At 30.2% G+C, this 23,016-nt stretch overlaps 1 protein-coding gene across 4 annotated transcripts; it reads right to left on the bottom strand.

Annotated features, from left to right (window-relative positions):
• Positions 1-7,897: 7,897 nt before the first annotated feature.
• LOC107868200 (F-box protein At4g35930) lies at positions 7,898-12,217 on the bottom strand. 4 transcript variants are annotated; one of them, XM_016714820.2, is made up of 5 exons: positions 12,062-12,217; positions 9,805-10,334; positions 8,738-8,812; positions 8,536-8,645; positions 7,898-8,453 (listed from the first exon to the last, which is right to left on the bottom strand). In XM_016714820.2, the coding sequence occupies exons 2-5, from the start codon at positions 10,189-10,191 to the stop codon at positions 8,192-8,194; spliced, it is 834 nt and encodes a 277-aa protein (XP_016570306.1). In that variant the 5' UTR covers positions 10,192-10,334; positions 12,062-12,217; the 3' UTR covers positions 7,898-8,191. The 4 variants fall into 4 exon arrangements, with proteins under 4 accessions (XP_016570306.1, XP_016570307.1, XP_047266728.1 ...); XM_016714821.2 differs by lacking the exon at positions 12,062-12,217 and adding an exon at positions 11,648-11,987; XM_047410772.1 differs by lacking the exon at positions 12,062-12,217 and adding an exon at positions 11,577-11,599.
• Positions 12,218-23,016: the final 10,799 nt, after the last annotated feature.

The raw sequence follows: 23,016 nt of genomic DNA, 5'->3' as shown, positions 1-23,016 counted from the left end.
TAATCTTGCTGCCAAAAAATCTGCTAATAGCACTCCTACTCCTTTTAAAGTTGTTACTAAAACTCATGATTATGATATACCTTATTCTTTAACCGAGGTTAATAGACACCTTACTTTAAGCAAAATTCCTGAAAAAGATACTCTTTCAATGATTTAAAAATCAAGGTGTAAAACCTTAAAAAGGAGATTATTTCTTTAAAACAAAACCAAATGATTTGTGATCATAGAATTACAAAAATTGAGAAAAATACTTCTCGTTATGATATTCCTTCTACTTCTAAAGGAAAAGAAAAGACTGAAGACGAGGATGATGATTTTATCAACAATAATCATGATCTTGATATGAAAAATAATTTATTTCTTGGTATGATGCAAATTGTTACAGACCACAAATGGTATATTAATTGTACCATATTGATTAGCAATGATTTGTCTATAACTAATATTGTCATGATTGATAGTGATGCAGATGTTAGTTGCATTCAGGAAGGATTAGTTCCTACCCAATATTTTCATAAAACAACTTATATTATTATATCCACATCTGGTCATACTCTTGATATTAATTATAAATTGCCTAATACACATGTTTGCAGAAATAAAATTTGAATTCCTTATTTCTTATTCTTAGTGAAAAATCAATTATATCCTTCTATTATTTTAGGAACACCCTTTATAAATGTTATATATCCTTACATGCATATTGATGCAAAAGGTTTCAAAGCTACTTACAAAAATCAAGAAATTTTCTATCTTTTTGTTACAGATTCAGTAACAATAGATATAAATGCTTTAATTGACATGAAGCAAAAACAGGTAAATTTCTTAAAATTTGAAATGATGAGTATGAATGTTCAAAATACAATGAGTCTGTAAAATACAAGAAAAAATAAAAATAATTTCTCATCAATTAATTGTGGATATTTGTCCTGATCATCCGAATGCTTTCTGAAATAGGAAAGAACATGTGGTTTTGCTTTCTTATGAAAATGACTTCAGTGAAGAAAATATTCCAACAAAATTCAGACTCTGCCAAATGAATACAGAGTTAGGAGAATTCTGTAAAAAGGAGATTGACAATCTCTTACAAAAGGGTCTCATAAAACCTTCAAAATCCCCTTGATCTTGCACTGTATTTTATGTTAACAATGCTGCTGAAAAAGAACGAGGTATGCCTAGACTTATTATTAACTATAAACCTCCAAATAAAGTTTTGAAATGGATTAGGTATCCAATACCTAATAAAAAAGACTTACTTTCAAGATTATATAATGGCAATATATTTTTAAAATTTGATTTAAAATCAAGTTATTGGAAAATACAAATTTTAAAAAAAAAAAACACTTATAGAAGTGCTTTTAATGTGCCTTTTTGGTCAATATGAATGGAATGTTATGCTGTTTGGTTTTAAAAATGCCACTTCTGAATTTCAAAAAATAATGAATGATATATTCAATCAATATATGAATTTTATAATTGTCTATATTGATGACATTCTAGGCTTCTAAAAAATAATTGAATTACATTTCAAACATCTGAATATTTTCAAACAAATTGTAATACAAAATGGTTTGGTCATTTCTAAATTAAAAATGAGCTTATTCCAAACTAATGTCCGATTTTTAGGACACAATATTTGTCACGGAGAAATAGAGCATATACAAAGATCTTTAGACTTTGCAGAAAAATTCTATGATGTTATTACTGATAAAATTCAATTACAAAGATTCTTAGGAAGTCTTAATTGTATTTCTCCTTTCTATCAAAATTTGTCTCGTGATTTAGCTCCCTTATATGACAGATTAAAAAAGAATTACAAAGAACCTTGGACTGCTACTCACTTTAAGTTAGTCTAAACAATTAAAAAACGGGTTAAGTCTTTGCCTTGTGTAACCCTTGCTAATCCTGCATTTTTAAAAATTGTAGAGACTGATGCTTCTAATATTGGCTATGGCGGAATACTTAAACAGGTGAATCCCCATAATAATACTGAACGTCTTATTAGATTTCATTCAAGAAAATGGTCCGAAAGTCAGAAAAAATACGCCATTGTGGCTCATGAGATGTTGACTATTGTCAAATATGTTTTAAATTTCAAGATGATCTGTATAATCAAAAGTTTATTGTTAGAACCGATGCTCAATCAGTTAAATATATGTTTGACAAATACTTTAAACACGATGCTTTTAAATTAATCTTTGCAAGGTGGCAAGATCAATTAGCTCCTTTTGATTTGGAAATACAATATAAGAAAAGTAGTGAAAGTTATTTACATGATTTCCTATCTAGGGAATATATAAATAATTAAATGAATTTTTTACAGGTGGTGCATTCTTGGACTGTGCCTAGAGAACAAAAGTTGGAGATGACGAATTTTTATACATTCTATCTTTCAGAAAAAACAATAATTACATTTATTAAATGTATTTCTTTGAATGAAGATATCCACTTCATTGTTTTGGAAAAAATCATTCATGCCATGATAAAAGAAGATTTATTTCTTCCAAATTTTGAAGATATAAGAGATGAAATTGATTGGTCTGATATTGATTCATCATTTGATAAATACTAATCTTTCTATGCAGTATGGTGTTAGATTTCCATGGCAAATAACCAGAGGACGAGGAAAAAGTGGCAGAAGTCAAGGAGGAAGATCCTCCTTCTTTGGGGGAAGAAACTATCCTTCATCATCATATGCCTCTTCATCCTCCAATTTCCCAGTATTACAAAAGGGAAATATGAGCCTAATTAATGCAAGAATTTCGCAGATCGCAGAATCATCTTCAAAAATTCCGTATATAAGCACTTCGATCCATCTAGAAGATATACCAGAGGATCATCCTTTATTTGAGAAATTGCAATCTTATATGTCTGCTAAGAAGACTGATTTGTTTGCTTCAGTTGCCAAAGAAAACTTGCCGATAGGCCAAATTATGAAAAACTTAAAAATCGAGAACTTATAGTTCTCGTAGAAAATTCACGAATATGTAAACAAAATGATCCATGAAAACTCCTCCAAAAATACTTGTTAACTAACCTCTATTTTGCAGGAGAATCCTACAAGACAAGAGCTTTTTATGAATCAATATTATTGTCCACGGGAAGTATTGAAATAGAACACCACCAAATGGGTGAAGGTGAAACAACTCAATATGTTCATGGATATTCCAAAATGGTCGTCAAAAAACTCATATTAATAGAAGACTGGGGAACCACTTCTATGGCTGAAAAAACCATGACTATGAAAGGATCGAAAATTATTTTCACCTATTGGGACTACGTAAAAGCCTTTACTCAGACACTATATACAATAATATTAAACATAAAACTTGGTTTCTAAAGATCTGTTCTAAGATATTTGAAGAGCCAGTTCCAAATTAGTTTATTCAACGGTGGTCGTATCATGGCCCCACAATTAAAATCCAGCGGCCAGAATATCTTTATCTTTACCAAGAATGGAAGAAAATATCATCGGTCTTAACAGAGTTATACCATTCTGATCATGTTTGTGATTTGAATAAAATTGATCACATGTACTTCTTTATGGAATCCTTCATTCCATGGATCTATAAGTGGAGTGTTAAATTCGGTTATACGAAAGAAAAAATATCCGAACTCTATAGGATATTCTATACTAATTTTTGGGAGAAATTAACAAGGAAGGACCCTGTCACTAAAATTCTATATGGACGAGAATTGCTCGAAACCATTAATCAAAAAATTGTTGACTATGCTAATGCTCTACAAAAGAAAATTATTGAGGACAAAAATCTAAGTTATATTTCTAGAAGAATCTCCGTACATGAAGAAGATAAATTAAAAATGATTGAAAAATACTTAGAAGAAGTCCGAAGCAAATTGATGAAAACTGTGGAACAAGGCTCGGATACTTCTATGAAAAGCCTTACGAGTGAAGAAGCAGAGGAAGCAGAAGATATTATAGATTCCCAACCGCTTCCTCCAGAAAATATCATCAACGATGAAGAAATTAAAAAGACCAAGGTATTCCTCCGCCAGTTGAAGAGACAGGGAAAAGACAAGATGTGACCATCAGGCCACATCAACTAAAGTATTAAAAACTTTTACTATGCTTGTTTTATATGAAAGGGACCTAGAAAAATAGTAAAAACACTATGCGCAAGAATTCGAATGTGCGACCCATAGTACTGTGCACAGATTCCTTTACCTTTTATAAATAGATGCCTCATTTGTTAGAGAGGCAGGTGTGATTTTTCATTTTTTATTTTCTCTCTCTCTCTAGTCTGCTCTCCCTTCTCTCTTACCCCTTTGTAAAATATTTCAAGACTTTAATAAAAAGGCAGCTAGCCGACGTTTACTATTTCGGCCTTGCACCCGGCCATTTTTAAGGTATTTATTTCTTTTCTTCTGAATTACTATTCCGGCCTTGCATCCGGCCATTTTTAAGGTATTTATTTCTTTTCTTCTGAAGTACTTTTAATACTTCTTCTTCCATTCCAACCGTGACTATGTCCGATTAAAAATTTCTCATGCCTATGTTGAAAACCTAACTTCTCTTACAGGATAACTATGAGATATCCATACTTTATCAAAATATGAAAGAATTTTCTATAGTTTTTGACTTGGTTCCAAAATGGTGGTACAGTCAAAAATTAATATTACTTATGTTGGCTTTGTCTCCGTGACTACGTCTAGTAAGTTGTGCCTCTTAAACCCGTAAAAGATGAAGAAAGAAGGGCAGCTTTTTTCACGGTAAGAACTTCTACACATGGTCCCAACGTAAGTAGATTAAATTTCTGACAGGCCTTTTGTTTGGGTAAAAGATTTTCTTGAAGTCATTAACCTATTTAAATTCTTTGATATTTCAATTGGTGTTTTTGGTTCGATATTTCGACTAAAGCTTAAAGCCGATATTTATAAGTAAGTCTGAAGGCAGCGAGGCTTACCCCTTCCTAATAGATCCTGCTTATATGGTATTAGTGGAGTTTGATGTCAATAGTATTTGATAAAAATTCTCATATTAATCTTTAAAAAAAATAATTTAAAACGATTCCTCATCAAATATATTTTAGTCCTAGATCACAGGTAAGAAGTTATATTAAAAAGGAATTTTTTGGTGAAAAATGAAAAAGGTTTAGGACATGGTTTTTTGAAACTTATAGTCCTAATGAAATGAAAAATATTTCTGAAGAATTCTATGAAATGTGTGCATTATATAATCAAATTATTTGTTTTGCACCATGGTTCATGTCTGCATATTTGTCATTATATGTTAAGGCGATAGAAAGAACTTATCAAGAGTCAAATGGTAATGTTCTTAAAAGTATTTACCCTTCCCAATCATCTTTTATACTTCCTAATAATACGGGTATTACTTATTTTGCATTTCAAAAATTCATTGATAATGATGTTGGTAGAATAACTATTGCAGAGATTAATAAGTTAATTGCTCAAAATAATTATTTGGGTCTTTATGTGAAAGTTTTAGGAGAACATATTTCTTCTCTAGATAAAAAATTTGATGAATTAATTACAATTGTGAAAAAACTTGGTGATGGTTCAAAGCATTCCGATATTGCTTCCACTTCTGGGAGAAAGACTGAAAACCTAACCATTAGACTTTGTATTCAGAGACCTCCTGTTATAGAAGGATTTGAAAAACCCTCTTATATGGAAAAAAAGGAGAAATATAATTAAGACTTCTTAAGAATCTTTGCAATTGAGTTTTTATCAATAATAACATCAGGGAATTTTTTTGCAAAGTCATCAAAACATTCGTCTAATTTCTTCACAATTCTGGCTCGGCATATAGTCTAATTAAACAGTAGTTGTCACGGGCCTAATTTTAACCATGTGTGGACAGTTTAACACTCACGATATTGATGTTAAACTCAGTCCTAAATTCGTCCCCAAGAACCTTCGAACACGCACACAAACTCGAAAGGGAAAATAGCAAGAAAGACACTCGGTTTTGGGAGGCCCGAAGAGCCAATTTTCTGATTATATTGCTTGAGTAAAAACAAGTATATGGTCTGCCCAAGAGGGCTTTACAAGGTATATATAATGCCCTTAGTCAAGGGATACAATAAATGCTTAGTCAACATTACTACATTTGGGCATGCAAGCCATGAACTAGTAGAAAGGCCTTTGTCTAGTATGTTATTTTTGTTGTGCAGTCACTGCCCAGCTGGTCAAGGCTTCAAAGCCCCATAAATGTTGACCCGAGCTTGTATTTTGACCTCCCAAAGATGCCCCCACGTTGGCCTTGTCACGAGACGTTGTGGAAGCCCCGTCGGGTTCCGAAATGTGCCCGAAACGCACGAAATTGTGCCCAAAACGGGATGAATTTAATGGGTAGTGACGCGGGGCGTCACAGTAGTACTATATTAAGTCATATTTGCAATTTACTAGCATCTCAAGAATTGATGAAAGTACAGACTAATGGTGTGAATATTTTCACCAATTATTAGCTGCATATATTTTGGACAATATTCATGTAAACTCCAAAGGCATATATTATTTTGACAAAAGAAATGTGTGAATACATAGAGACTAAATAAAGTAATAAAAAATGCTTCATAGTGATGTATAGTTTACATTATCCATCTTGTTTTGCCAACTATGGCTTTTCTTTTACGGTAATTGTGATATAGGAATATTACAAAATTTTATTAAACAGACAGTACACTATCCACTGCAACAATATAATAAGTAAAATTTTATAAGTTGGAAACTGGACCAATGGGGAGTGAAACCCTCAAAGCTCGACTAAATATTTTATTTACTATATGTATTAAACAGAAAAAACATCATATGGTAACATAACAAAAACTACAATATAATCACATTATCAAAACAATACTATTAAAAATAATCGTTACAACACAATCAAATTACAAAATTATGTGCAAAATACATACATTAAGAACCAAAACAAAATACTAACAAAACCTAGACAATGTGTTGCTAAAAATTGTGAAAAGAGATTTATATAGATGGTATCATAGAATCCATTGTAAATTAGATTATCACAATTGGAAGTCTATTGCTGAAATAAAGGAGCACATAATCCTTCACTTAAAAGGATTCATAAATTAAACCAATTAACGTAACAAGATTAAATAATAATTTGAGAAAAGTAGTAAAATGACAATTTTGTTTATTGGGGAAACTTTTAGTTAAGAGTAAAAAGTTCAAACATTTTTCTAAGATTGTTCACATTTTTAATATATATATATATGTAATAATTGTGGTTAATCACTAAAGCAATGCTATCGATTGATAGTAGTGGTTATATGTAGTAGTGAGTGATGGTGAGGGCTGACAAGAGACAACAATGTCTAAAGATGATGGTTGTTGACACAACCAATGATAAATGTGGTAGATGATAGTAATAGTAGTTTAGGATGGTTGATGATTTAGTGGTGGTGATTGATGTTAGCCTTATAGGTGCATCAATGATGTTGGTGATGATAATTATAAGTAGCACGTAGTGATTGTGATGATTCGTGGCAGTGTCATCATGAAAGTCTTTTGTCTCGTTCAAAATAGTAAAGAGTATACTTCATTAGTTTCAAATTGATTGACTTGTTACGAAGTTCACGACAATGAAGAATATTTTGAATCTTAGAAGCTTAAATTAATGATATATCAAATATATCAAAATACTCTTTAATCTTATGATCTTTTAAACGTGTCATGTGAAAAATTAGTCATTTCAAGCTGACCAATAAAGAAAGTATTTGTTTAGAAAGAACTCATTAGTAACATTGGAGTCAAAGGTTTTATCATAAACGGTCTATCTATCTCCACAAAGATAGATAGGTTACCTATGAACCACCCTGCAAACACAACTTGTGAGATACACTGCTGTAACCTTTCATTGGTAACATTGTGTACTCTAATACAGTTGCAAATCCACAACAAATCGGTAAAGTGAACGATTTATATGAATTTCCTTTAGTGGATTAACAGACACTGATACGAGCAACAAGCAACTCCCAAAGAACTTATATAGAACTATACACAAGCCTAGTCTCCATATATTATTCGCGAAAACCTTCAAATCTATCTAAACCTAGTAATCTTCGACCACTTTGAACGAGTGCCCCGGAGTAATATTACAAAACTTGCACCCTGTCCATATTGCTACCAAAGATGAAACAAGATAGATTTCTATTATACACATATCAGGAGATGAAAACACCTGAAATCAACGGAGTTTATTCTGAGCAACAGCCTGGCATAATTCATCCTCGTAGAATAGAACTCTATTAGATCCCAAGGACTTGCATAGGGGCTTTGGTATAACAGATGGAACCAAGCATCTTGATGGAAATGCAGACTCCTGGAAAAGAACTGCTGAAATTTGCCTCATCTCTGTGAACTTGACACGGGATGGGGGCCGTGGACCATGTCTTGGCGCCTTCGGAGTGTGAGGAGTGTTGAGCCATGCGCCTTTTCCGTTCTCTTTGCTGCAAGTGACAGGCATATGAAAAAATTCAACACATATGACTCTAGCTATCACGAGGAGATGGGGATGAAATTAATTATTACCTTACGAAAGGCCAGTGATCAGTGGGGAGAGGAGTCATGGTGCTTAACAACTCCTGCCGCGTTCTATCTGGTGTAGTATAATTAAAATGGAAAAGTCTTGCCTGAATTACCTATTGAGTTTGCACCATGGGTTAGATTACAATACTTGATCCATGTTTTAAAAAGAGATGAACACCGGAGAAAGAGAGAGCGAGATACTCACTGCCTTCCTCATCTTTTGAGAGACATGGAAAACTGCTTTAAGTTGGTCATGGTGCAGATGGCAAAGTATTTTGACCTCAATCAGGAAGTAAAAAATCTATCAGCCATTCAATCCAGACAATTGAAAGCACCAACACAAACTACTTAAGAAAAATAGTTTCCTAAAGCACACACCAACAAGAGTAACACTTAAGGGGTCGTTTGGTAGGAGGGATGAGGATAACTAATCTCAGAATTAATTTAGAAGAGGAGCTTATCCCATGTTTGATTGGAACAAAACGCATGGGATAACTCATTCCGGGATTAGTTATCCCAGGATTCTAGTGTTTTTCTTATCCCTCCTTGAGGGTGGGATAACTAATCCCGGGATAACTTGTTTTCCAACCAAACGACCCGTAGGGCAAGACCAAGATGCACGTCCCGCAGGTCTTGGATTCAGTTTTCAGCAAAAGCAGTAAACATTTATACTAGGTTTTTCCTGATGAATATCTTTTGATGTTTTATTGACTAAACAAAAAACGACACATATACAGATCAACTTGCTTTTCATGTTTCACAACACCACTAGTCCTTCAAATATGTATCATAACATTCTCAGATCAGCAATTTTCAGCTGATAGTCCTATTTCCTCCCTCACCCCCCACCCCCCTTTTCTTATAAGCACTTATCCCTTTATGTGCCCTTAAATTAGCAAGAAGGTCTTCTAGATGATAAAGAAAATAAAAACAGATCTTGCTGATATGATGTTGTGGACGAGATACATTTATTTAGCTTCAATTCACAAAAGTTTTCCAAACAAAACTAATGAAATCAAATAGTAGCTAGTACTAGTACTATAAATGTTAAGACATTATACTTTTCCAATTATTGAAATTCAAAACTTCAAATAAAATGACATAAGAACAATTCGAGATTCCTAACCATCATGTTACGCATATTTTCTTCTATATATGAAACAAGATCCAACATACAAGTGCACAAAACAATGTCAATCAGACCATTTGACACACAAGTATAGCATATGATCAACGACATAATAGAAGAAAAAGGAATAGAACTCTCTATACCAGTAAATCCATTGGAAGAGACTCGAGCCTTGACTCTGATGTGCACTCAAATGCACCAGGTGTCTTTGGTGTCATTTGCAATTTATTCTGCTTAGTTACATCAATGGGCGTATTCACAGAACCATAACAGAACTTCACGGGTGATAAAAATATGGGACTTGCATCAATAACATTATTTTGAAGTGCAGCTTGATCCTTTGTTTCATCTGAAGTTATTACAGCTACCCTTTTCTTCCCAAGATCCGTACAAGATTTAGCAGCGGCTACCTTGGTGTAACGTAGCTGTGCCAAAGCACCTGGTCTCAAATACTTTCCCTTTGTTCTCCTCGACCGCTTTTTCTGTTTGGGAGCCTTGGATTGACAATCTTTGGGTGACACTTTACCCATATTATTCTGATTTTTCCTTTCTAGTTTCCAATCAGTTGAATAAATTCATCATCTAACTTCTCAAGGTCTCAACTTTAACCATTTCCCTTGCTTATTTACCAAATCAAGATTGAATCTAACTCGGACTACCCTTCGATGTTTACCTGAAAAGCAGAAAAGTTGTAAAAATACTCATCAAAAATGGAAAAGATCCCCAACTTTAAAAAAATCAACTAACACAACACAAACAAAAAAAAATCAAAAACCACAACAAATTTACGATATAATTAACTGCTTCAGAGTTACAACAAGATCAGGGTGAAATAGAACATCCAAACCAAAAACAGAAACCAAAATTCACAGCTAAACCCAATAGAACATCCAATTACTTAAGCATACATCATTTCACACATGACAAACGTACATACAGAACTTCAAAAAGAGTCCGTACAGATACATTCAAATCTCAAACATCAATTAATTTCCCTTGCTTATTTATCAAATCAAGACCAAATCTAAATCAGATTACCCTTCAAAGTTGACCGGAAAAGTAAGAAAGGTCCACGAGATACCCATCAAAACCGGAAAGATTCCAGCTTTTAATAAACCAACTAACAACACAACACAAAAAAATCAGAAACTACAACAAATTTATGGTATAATTAATTGCTTCAGATTTACAACAACAGGATCAGGGTGAAAGAGAACGTCCGATCTGAAAACAGAAACCAAAGTTCACAGATAAACCCAATAAAACATCTAATTACTTAAGCATACATTATTTCACACATGACAAATGTACATACATTCAAATCTCAAACATCCATTTCCCTTAATTATTTATCAAATCAAGACCAAATCTAACTCAAATTACCCTTCAACGATGATCGGAAAAGTAAAAAAGGTCCACGAGATACCCATCAAAACCGGAAAGATTCAAGCTTTTAATAAACCAACTAACAACACAACACATCAAAATCAGAAACCACAATAAATTCATGTTATAATTAACTTCTACAACAACACGGTCCAGGCGAAATAAAACCAAAATTCACCGCTAAACCGAACAGTATTTAAGCATATAGCAACGCGCAGAACTTTAAGTATTCAGCCATCGTAATAAGTTCAAATCCCAAACTAGTTCGAATAGCTATACGCAAAAACAACAAAAACTATGCCTCACTGTTAACAACAACTATATGAATCTTCTACATTCCACAATAGATAAATTAATTAAAAAAAAAATCCAAAAACTCAAACTAGATAAAACAGCTATACACAAAAACAACAAAAATTATGCTGCAATCCAAAACTAATTAAGATAAACTACATGAATCTTCTAATGTCGGTGTAATCCCACAAGTGAAGTCTGAAAAGGATAGTGTGTACGTAGACCTTACGCCTACCTCTGATAGACTCTCAATTCAAGTAAAAACATTACAATACAATTTGAAAAAGGGAAACAATAAATAAGTACCTGTTTCGCGTGAAAATAATAATTTTTTGGAGTTGGAATTTATATTGTATTTGACCATGAATATGAATTAGAGTTAATTCCAAAAATAATTTTCGCTAAACTGAAATAATTTTTTTGGTCAAGAACTACTATTTTTTCCTCTTTTTTTTTCACTAAAGTAAAATAATTTTTTGAAAAAAATTATAATGGCCAATCTTCTGCTATTCCCCAACAGATACAACAATATATCAGTGTGATCGCACAAGTGGAATCTGAAATAGACTGTTTCAAATAGACACTCAGCTCGAATAAAAATATTACAAAGCAGTTCAAAAAAAAAAAAAGAAAATAATAAGAAAAAAATGGAAAAATAAGAACATAAATCAAAAAAAAAAAAAATGAACAAAAAATACAAAGAGAAGAAAAATTACTAACCTGAAATGAATTGAAAAATTGACCCAATAATTGAGAACTTAAAAAAAAACAGCAAAAGGGGGAATAAGAGGGAAAATGAAAATGGTGAGGGCAAGGGGGAATATCTAGGGTTTTGGTGAAAAATAAATAAATTTATTTGAATTTGTTGTAAATGCCCGCCAAAATTTTCACCAACTGTTGCTATAATATTATATTTTTATTTCCATATTATTATTATAAAAATAAATGAGATACTTAGCGCTATTAATCCCTCAAGTATCAATGAATTTAAATTTTGCTCTTTGTAAATTTTCGATTAATATATCTAACCTTCAATTTTAGCTTCCTCACTCTCGTTGTGTTCTTTGTAGACGCAGGCTAAATATAATTATATAAAAAATATATAAAATTTGATATAAGATTTTAAAAAAACACTCACTAAGTCAAGAAGATAGTTGAATGTTTTAGTTTTCATGCGGAACCTTAAAACTTTAAACGTTAAGTACTCACAATCTCTAAATCTTAGATCTGACATTGTCTCTACCTTGTAGGGGTAAGATTTGCATATCCGACCATGATAAAGCGTTCTAAAAATATTTATTTTAGAATTTGTGTTGAAGTTCTAAAATTTAACTTGAAGATATATTTCAAAATTGGAAAATAACTTATTTTCTAATTCACCTTTAAAGTCGTATTTAACTACATTCAAATATGGACATTGTATTCAAAAATTATTTCCAAATAAATTTAATCAAATACAGTTTTATCTTTAATTTTAACCTCGTAATTTTAAAATAAAATGAAAAATATTTAAAATATATGATCAAATAAAACAAACAACGGCATATCCAATATAACTCCACTTGCGGGTTATGAGAAAGATAGAATGCATGCACATCTTACTCCTATTTTTACGAAAGAAAAAGAAATATTTCCTATAGATCGTTGGCTAAAAAAAAATGAAGCATAGTTAGCAAAATAGCAATAGACAAGGCAAACATATTAACAGGCAATAATAAAAATTTGAAGAATATGAAACTATTCAGTTACTAAATAATAATACTGAAGCCTCGTTTATTTGCACTTAGTAAAAATAAATGCAGCCTAAGGCTGGTCCTCTCCCTCTCCAACCTGACGTGCAACGCTATTTGGCTATCAATTAATCTTCTACCATAATTTTCAACCTTCGTATCTTTGTATCTTGGATCATGTCCTTAGTAAGTTGATGTCGTGTCATGTTATACTCTAATCATCTCCCATCAGGTCTTCTTCGATCTACCTTTATCTCTCTTAACTCTCATGATAACCAATTTCACACCTTCGTATTGGCACATTCACACATCTTCTCTTCGCATGCCCATATCAATCTCATTTTTTGTTCTTATCTGTTACAGAGGTCATCTCCAACTTCTCTTGTATGACTTCGTTTCTGATCGTAACTCTTGTAGTATGTTCATACATCAATCGAATCATGCGCATCTCCGCTACATTCACCTTCTCAATGCATGCGTTCTTGACTGGCTAACACTTCACCTCATACAACAATATCAGTCTAACCACCTATAGAATTTACCTTAAAATTTTGGTGATATATTCTTATCAAAAAGTACCTCAAATGCCCATCTCCATTTCACCTATCTACTTCAATACAATGAGTACATGACACCATTATTAATCTCTCTATTTCATTGAATTATGAACCCAAATACTTCTTATACAAATGAACAAAAACTCATAATTTATTAGTTGATGGAAAGCAAAATAACCAAATATACCCATTCATATATAATAAGGACCAAGGACACAATTAAACGATAATTGAAGAACCAAACTAAAATTATTCTAAAATAAATAATAAAATAAAAAACTGATGAATCTGGGTCCCACATTACGGACTTGGGAACTGGGCCTGGCCCACGTGGGAATGGGAAATATTAAAAGCTTACGTGGCAAGTTTAATTGGTTAAGGTGACAGTATTTTAAGGGCACAAGTAGGAATCCGAGGTTGGGTTCTTGGATTCTAATTAGATTTTTTTAATAAAATATTTATAAATATTGTCTGTGTTTTTTTAAATTTAATTGGGAGGGAAAATTGAGTTGACAATTATCTGAAAAGAATGTAAATATTATACTACTTTATTTTTAAAAACTGTTTTTGGAGGAAAGTATAAAAAAATTACTCATAATGGTCATTTTTTTAGTTATTCAATCTATGTTTGGATATTCGTAATTGTCCGTAGACTTAATTAATATGATTTTGCACCGAGTGAAATTCATTAAAGGAGACGTATCTCTATCAATTTTTTTTATTTGTACTAAAAAACTTGATGAGACACCTCTGATTAAGAATGAAAGAATTATATTTTATTTGATCAATAATCCACATTGAACAAAATATGTCGATAAGAAAATATTTATACGTTCATCAACATGTGAAATAATTTTTATTTGAAGAAAGATGCCTATAAAAACTAAAAATATAACATGTGGATTATTTTGATTTTTTGGGGGGGGGAAAAGATAATTTCTTTAATTTAAAATGATTTTTTAAAATGGAATAGTATGATTTTAATGTGTGTGTTTAATTGGATCCTATTAATTATAGAGGGATCCTATGTGTGAAATGAATATTAAAAGGATCCTATGTTTAATTGTACAACTTCTTTTTCCTTGGATTCTCTTATTTCAAAAATTTAAAACATCTTGAAAGGTATTTGTCTATTCAAATTTGAAAAATATTTTTGTTAATGTTAGAACATTAATTTGTGTTAGGCCAATTTTCCAAAATAATTTGGTGAAAAGACATTTTTTCTATGAAAATCTACTTTAATTGTTACCAGAAAAAACTTATTTATTCGTAAAAATTAATCAAACAATTTAATAAGCTTGGTCAAAGAGGCTATACATAACGAGTGACTAACATAGGACTGTACCAACAAATATTTGACCCATACATACCTTTATGAGTCGTCTATGATGGATAAGGTATAATAATTATGGAATAAAATATAAGATTATTTTATATTGCGTTTGGTTAGAGATACTAACTAGTCCCATGATTATTTATCACACTACTTATATCATATTGATGAGATAAGTTATCTCATGTATGATGTGGGATAATTAATCCCGAAATAGTTAATTTCGAGATTAATTATTTCAGGATTACTTGTTCCCTACCAAACGACCCCTTAATATTGGCTTAATACATATCTATTAGCTTAAATTTATCAGTATATTTTATTTAAATATTCGAACTAAACATTGTTCCAATTGAACACCTCAACTCATAATAGATGGTTCCTTTAGACACTTTCAATTTAAATTTTATTTATTTTTTGTATATACATATTCTTCTTCGTCGATTAAGTAGTTAGATTAATCACATAGGAATATGTTATCTTTGTTAATATGTATCAACACAAATAAATTTAAAAACTTTTGTAAACATCTTGAAAGAGAGGCAAAAGCATTTGTACGATGTTGTAATATTCATGTAAACATTGAAAACTTATTTCATTCACACAAATGATGATAGTCCTAAGCTCCATCATGCTTATTGTACATGATACATTATTTGGTACATGTCAAATATAATTCATGAAACTCTAAATAGAGGAATTTGTACTTTGTATTTCAAATTAGACTAGCTATTTTTTTCTCTATTTATTTGATACTGATACACATTGAATTTAGATAGTCAAATAAATTTTTCATATGGTTTATAGTTTTTAAAGTTAGTATGTATTGTGATTTACAATACTTTTTATATAATTTTCAAATAACATAGATTACTCCTCTGTTCTGATTTATGTAGTGTTAATACAATTTCGAGAGTCAACTAAGTTTTCTGTAAATCTTTTAAATATTTTAATTTGCTAATTATCTTGATTTATCGTACTTTTTTATTTCTTCTATCTCAATTTACGTTATAATGTAATTTATGTGGCACTGATAAAATTTTGATAGTCTACCAAATTTTTATAATTTCTCCTAATTTATATGACACATTTGAATTTTGAAATTTAAATTTTATACTTTCACTGTGAATCTGGACATTGAAACTTTAAATTTATTAAAATAAATTTATATATGTCAAAATTAATAATTAAAGGACAATTTAAAATATTTAAAAGACATATAAAGAAATTTTTACAAAAAAATAAAAAATAACTCTTAAAATTTCAATTATGCCACATGAATTGAGGAGAAAATATTTTAATAGAGAAACTTCATTCACTTCGACTCCCTAAACCTAATTACACTATAACGTCCAACCTATAATGAATATGGTACAAGATTCCTAAGCAAAAGCTGAGGTCGACTAAAATAAAATGCCAAAATTATCCTCAAATATCAGCAAGAAGGAAAACCAAACCATTTATTCCTTTTGTTCATATAATCAAAATTGTGGTCTATTATTAAATAGATTTTAGATAAAACACACGGAAAAAATATATTATCTTATTTGGGATATTATATATACGTGTTTAAGTGAAAAAAAAAAAACTTTTCTGTAGATGAAATGGGTATAAATTGAGTGATTTTTCTTATTGTCATTTTAAGATAATTATCATTAGTTAAGTGACCTCTTACAAAGTAAAATTAAGTAAATCTCAAAGATAAAGACTGTTAGGTGAGTGACCGTATGAAAAATTAACTCTATTTCGAGTTTTAACATTTACAAACTTAAGTTTTGGTGGTTTTTAGGATTTTGATTAATGATGTGTTAAAATCAACATAACTAGTATCACGTTTGATACTCCCTTCCGCTCATGTTAATTATCTGTTTTTTCTTTTAAATATTCTTTACAAAATCATAAATAAGCTGAAGAGTTTTATTAATTCACCCATTATCCACTTTTTTGAAAAAAAAAAAAGTTACTTATAAACTTGTTTAGACTTTCAAAAATATTAATAGTATGGGTAAAATGAGACAGTTTGAATTAACTTAGGCGTAGATTTGTTAGATAAACAAGTATTTATAAAATGATAGTAAGGTAAACAATTAAGGTCGATGGAAGGAATAACATTTTAGTAGCTACAGTCAAATCTTTATATAGTGACGATATTTGTCCAAAAAATTTATGCCTGCTATATAGAGAGGTGATGTATGTATGTGTGTTGACATTTGACGTTCGAATCTCATTTAGCCATTATAAACGAAAGTATGCACAATTAGAAAGAGCATGAATATAAATTAGACAAATATTAGTAGCATTTTTCTTGCAAAGTTATGAAATAACTGATGTTCATCATTTAAATTATAATTTTTTCTTAAATCAGATCTTCGCACTTGAAATTACCGTGTCATAACATTAATGATGATTACCATAAATATTTTGATATTTTATTTTGTACATAATATATATCTTACAAAATATTATTATATAATATTTGAATGTGCTGTTACAGAGAGGTAATTTTACAAAGAGTGTACCACCACAACAAACATCATTGATGTTATAGTCAAAATACTACTATAAAAAAGTAAAATATAACATTAAAAATCAGTTTCAGAGAAGAACAAATTGCTATAGTAAAATGTCGTTATGACGAGATGACGTTATCGAAATGTCTGACTGTATGTATAAAATTCAGCACACCATGTATGATGTTTGGTTACTAGTTTACAATCCCGTATTATTAATAATGTATAAATTATGAAAGAACTTATGTATTATTTTATATAGGACAAACACTGAATTTCTAAATCCGTGCATAACTCCAACCAAGGATTTTCGTTCAATTTTTTTTCATATTTTAGCTAGGAATTATTTTCGTTCAAGTTTTTTTCTTCACATTAGAAATGACTTGCATTTCAAACAACGGTTAAACTTTAAGTAGGCGTTTGACCATGAAAAAAAAAAATTAGAGTTGGAGTTGCGTGTGATCATGAATATAAATTGGAGTTGTTTATGAATTTTTGTGAGAGATGCGGGAGCAAAAAAATGCTACTTGAAGTTGTATGAGTTTTTATTGGCAAACATCATCTTTTGAATAAAGTAAAAAAAATTAAAAAAATCATGGTCAAACGGGACCTAAATACTGGTTTAAGAAGTGACTAGCCCATTCAGTTTTCCTGAGTAAATAACATTATGAAGGCCCAATTAAAAAGCCCATTAAGCAAGAAGATTTCAAAGCCCAATTACATTTTTCTTGTATTTCTCACTCTAATTGACTAGTATCCGTTAAATGAGCGACAAGAGGGGGTTTCTCAGATGGTAAGCATCCTTCACTTTCATTCCAACCCTATGATTGTAAGTTCGAGTCATCAGAGGAGCGAAAAAGGCAGGAACTCCTAGAGAAAGATCAAAATAAAAATTCGTTAGATGGGTGTTTTGATTTCAAAATCTTCATTATTAGACTGTTTATTAAAGGAAAAATAACACAAACATACACCTTAACTTATAATATTTACATAATTTTCACTCTTACAAAATAATTTCAAAAATCTCAACTAATTATGTATCTCCACTAGATGTATCGGGGAGCTAATTATGTATCTCGATAGACCCAAATTTGAAGAAAAATGTATTGAGAGCTAACTATATATCTTTACAAGTAAAAAATATATCTTCATTAGATGCATTATGCATCTCGACAGATCCAAAATCGAAAAAAAATGTATCGGGAGCTAATTATGTATCTTTACAAAGGAAAAAATGTATTTTCGTTGGATGTATTGACAATTAATTATGTATCTCGACAGACCCAAAATTGAATTTTCAGTATATAAAATATTGAGATTTTCTATAATTAACCTCCAAACTAGCGGAATTTATATTGTTTGCCTTTTATTTAATCATTAATAAATCAGTTTATTCATATCTTTCATTGTTTATGCTATATGCGTGGACCCTAACCAAATAGGGAGCCTTGGGTTGAAGAAGCCCAATACCATAATAGATTGACTTGTGTTTCAATTTTCATAAATAGGGAGATAAGTAGTGTCTTTTGGAGCAATTTGGAGATATTTGTAATACAATCATTCCATTCATTGGTATTTTCAGTTTATATTAAGGGGTTGTTTGGTAGAGTGTATTAAAAAGAATAATTCATGCATTAGTTTTGTGTATTACTCGTATTTTGTTTGGTATAGGTACATTTTTTAGTGTATGTATAACCAGTGCAAAACATTCGTCATACACTCTATTATGTATTGAGTTGCGCATTACTAATACCTCAAAATCAACAACATTAGTAATGCAATGAATCTAATATCTGCATTTGCATTATTAAAGACACAATTATCTCTCAAAAATATTTTCGCATCCTTTCCAACATATATACGGAGGGTATATTTTATATGTATTTTTTAAAAGAAATTATATAATTCATGTTATTTTTAAGACATCAAATCAAATACTGCATAAGAAAAATATAAACATAGCTAAAATAAATATTATTAATGCAAGTATTACTAATACAATATATTTTATATTATTTTTATACATTCTACCAAACGACCTCTAAGTGTAATCCTAGAAGTCTTTCCAAAAATTTGCGGGGCATTCCAATGCACTATTTTTAGGCACACACATAAAAAAGTTCAAACAACATAGTAATTTGTTTTTTTAAAAGTATTTTGTTGTGAAGCTTTTTTTAAAAAAAAAACAATTCAAATGTGTTATATTCTATCTCTTATATTGCAATAATAAACAACAAATTTAGGGTGTATTTGGTATGAAGGAAAATGTTTTTCTGAAAGACAAGTTGATTTCTTATTTGTTTTTCTTTGTTTGGTTGGTGGATGGAAAATATTTTTTGAAAAATATTTTATAGTGTTTAGTTGGTGAATGAAAAATGTTTTTTAAAAAATACATTTTAGTGTTTAGCTAAAGCGTAAAAATACATTTTAGAAAATAATTTTTGATCTCAAAAAATACTTTTTCTTAGGTTGTGTTTGATATGAAGGAGGAAAAATATTTTCTTGAAAAATAAGTTATTTCTTACTTATATTCATGTGCTCGTTATGCAAATTGAATAAGTATATGTTTTCTGAAATTATTTGTATATATTTAACAAAAACAATGAGAATGGATAGGATAAAAAGAGTGCGATAAGAAGAAAGCTTTATTTTTTATTTTTTTAAAACAAATTTAAAACATTAATTTTTTTTTGGAGAGGGGGTTGGTAGGTGAGGGTTGGGGTTGTCAAAATAGGTACTAGGAGTAGGGTAACAAAACAATTTTGATTTTTTAAAAAATAAATTATTATTATTATTATATTATTATTATTATTATTATTATTATTTTGGGGGAGCGTGGGGGGCTAGTAGGGAGTGGGGGTAGGGAAAAGAGAGTGGGGTAAGAAAAAATTTGAATTTTTTTTCGAATGGGGAGTATTATGGGGTGAGGCTGTGGGGTCGGGGTAGGGGAGTGAGGGTGTGGTAAGGAAAAAATTAGATTTTTTCAATTTTTTTTTTTGGGGGGGGGGGGGGGGGGGGAGGTTGGTAGGGGGTCGGGTAGAGAAGGTAAGAAAAAAGTTTGGATTTTTTTAATTTTTTCTTTCTTGGAAGGGAGTAAGGGTTTAGGGATTGGGTAAGGGGATGAGGTAAGAAAAAAAATTAAAATGTTTTTTTCAATAGGGGAGGTAGGGGGAGGGGTGGGGGTGGGGGATTGGTGATTTTGAAAGTTGTATGAATATTTCAACTTAAGAGTGGAGTTGAAAGAGAGTTTTGAAAAATATTTTCCTTACATTTTGAATGGAAGTTATTTTCCTTAGAATTGAGGAAAATAAGTTGATTTGAAAAACATTTTCCAAAACCTTTAAGCCAATCAAATATGAGAAAATTGAAAAATATTTTCTGAAAAATATTTTCCTTCGTACCAAACACTTTCTCAGTGTACAAGATTTGAAAAATGTAAGATGTACGTAGTCTAAATAACCCTCTTTTATTTATTTAAACTTGAAATACATAATGTGAACGAGCTACCACAAATTGCACCTCATATTTGCAACATCACCTTTGTTTTCTAGTGAAAAAAGGTATTTTGTTGAAGCATTTTGGCTCTCTCAATTATACACAAGTACTTAAAACTTTAGGTTGTTAAAAGTATATAAATAATATTTTTAAAGAAAAAGATTTATAAGTAAACGCATAGTTGAAATTGGTTAGCTAATTTGACCTTTTCGACCACATAGTGGAGATTGCACACCAATAATAAAAGCAAAACGAAAGGTGTCCATCAAATATTTAACAATTTTCGACCAATTAAAGACTGTGATCGAACTAAAAACACCTATTATTACGGACTAGAGAATAAAGTTACTAAATAATAAAGACAATAATTTAGAGCTGTTAATATTTGGACTAGCTCACATGGGACTTGAAGTTTGATGGGTCATGTCTGGCTGATCAATCAACATAACAAGGTAGAAAAGAGCAAATCACATAAATATACAATGTAAGAGCCAATATTACAAAAACTATCACTAGTTTTTAATTTACAAAATCTACCAAAAGTAAAAAAAAAAAAAAAAAAACAGTTAAAATTACCATGATTTAAGGAGACAATTTAATGATTGATATTTTATCTTATAAATGCTCCTATTTTATTTTTCAACTAAGATTTTTCTTTTAAGAAAATAGAAAATAAGATTACCATAAAAACAAGACATTTATTTGATATTTTTTTATGTTTTTAAATTTAATTTATTTAATTCAATGAACATTATTTATTTGATTTTTTTATGCTTTTAAATTTAATTTATTTAATTCAATGAACATTAAATTTTAATACTTCTAAGAAAAAACATCATTAATGATAGTAAATTCTGCTTGATTCAAACCACATCTTATACAAATTTCATACACCATAAGTTTATTAATACACAATAAAATTATTAATATACTTATTTCTATATCGATCAAACACCATAAAAATGTATCAATTTCTATATATTTTAGACGTCATAAATTATTGATACACCAATTTCTATATATTTTAAATGCTATAAAATTATTATTATTGATACACCAATTAAATTGACGATAAACCAATCTCTATATAATTATATAATTCAGACACCATAAAATTATTAATATATCAATTTCTAACTATTTCAAAAATCATAAAATTATTGATACATCAATTTTTATACAATTCAGACACCATAAAATTGTTGATACACTAATTTCTATACAATTCGGACACCATAAAGCTAGTGATACACCAATTTCTATACAATTCATACATCAAATTCTACACAATTCATACACCATGATACACCAATTTCTATATAATTCATGCACCATAAAATCATTGATAACCTTCACTTGTCGATGTCACCCAAAAATTCTCGAAACTCCTCAAAATTGGTAGCTATTCTGTCTTACTGCCTAAGAAACAATCCAAAAAAAATCATTGCTTCTTTTCCCCAATTTGAACTGGACCAAAACTCATACACTATGTTGTTATCATGTCTTAATGTGTGTTTAAAATAATGGGACCGAGGTGGAAAGGAAAAGGGGTAGAAGTTAAAGCTCTTGCAGATCCACTTTTAGAAATAGTTCGACAACTCCAAAATTCTTTTAGGTGTTTTTTTTAAAAATTTTTTGGGTGATTTTTGGTAATTTTGATAGAGGTAGCTACGCAATTTCTTAATTTTTTGATGATTTTTTTATTTTTGTCACTTCATTTTTAGCAGTCATGGAAGGTTAAAGGTGAATTTTTTAACTAAGAGAAATAGAGGAGAGAAAAAAAGAAGAAGAGTAGGGATTTTTGAATTAAATTTTTTACAGGAAAAAAGGAACTGAATAGTTGGTAGATTTTATAAATAAAAATTACATTTTGTAAATAAAAAAAAGTAGTCGTAGATTTTGTAATATTTACTCATAGAGTGTATATTTATGTGATTTTTCTGCTAGAGAAAATAGCAAGTCAAACCCATCACATTATGAGCTACGGGTAGGGCTGGACATAAAATATCGAAAATTGAATTACCAAACGGGGAAATTTCATAAGTAGCAA

Source organism: Capsicum annuum, chromosome 4 (genome assembly GCF_002878395.1).
Source record: "Capsicum annuum cultivar UCD-10X-F1 chromosome 4, UCD10Xv1.1, whole genome shotgun sequence".
NCBI lineage: Eukaryota > Viridiplantae > Streptophyta > Magnoliopsida > Solanales > Solanaceae > Capsicum > Capsicum annuum.
The sequence above is the reverse complement of the archived record's forward strand: the minus strand, read 5'-3'. Positions and strand labels throughout refer to the sequence as shown.

Coding starts and splice junctions, on each gene's coding strand:
- LOC107868200 (XM_016714820.2), bottom strand. CDS start 10,191: ATGGGTAAAGTGTCACCCAAAGATTGTCAATCCAAGGCTCCCAAACAG. Junction 8,813..9,804: donor CTCTTCCAATGGATTTACTG/GTATAGAGAGTT, acceptor TTCCTGATTGAG/GTCAAAATACTTTGCCATCT. Junction 8,646..8,737: donor CTCAAAAGATGAGGAAGGCA/GTGAGTATCTCG, acceptor CAAACTCAATAG/GTAATTCAGGCAAGACTTTT.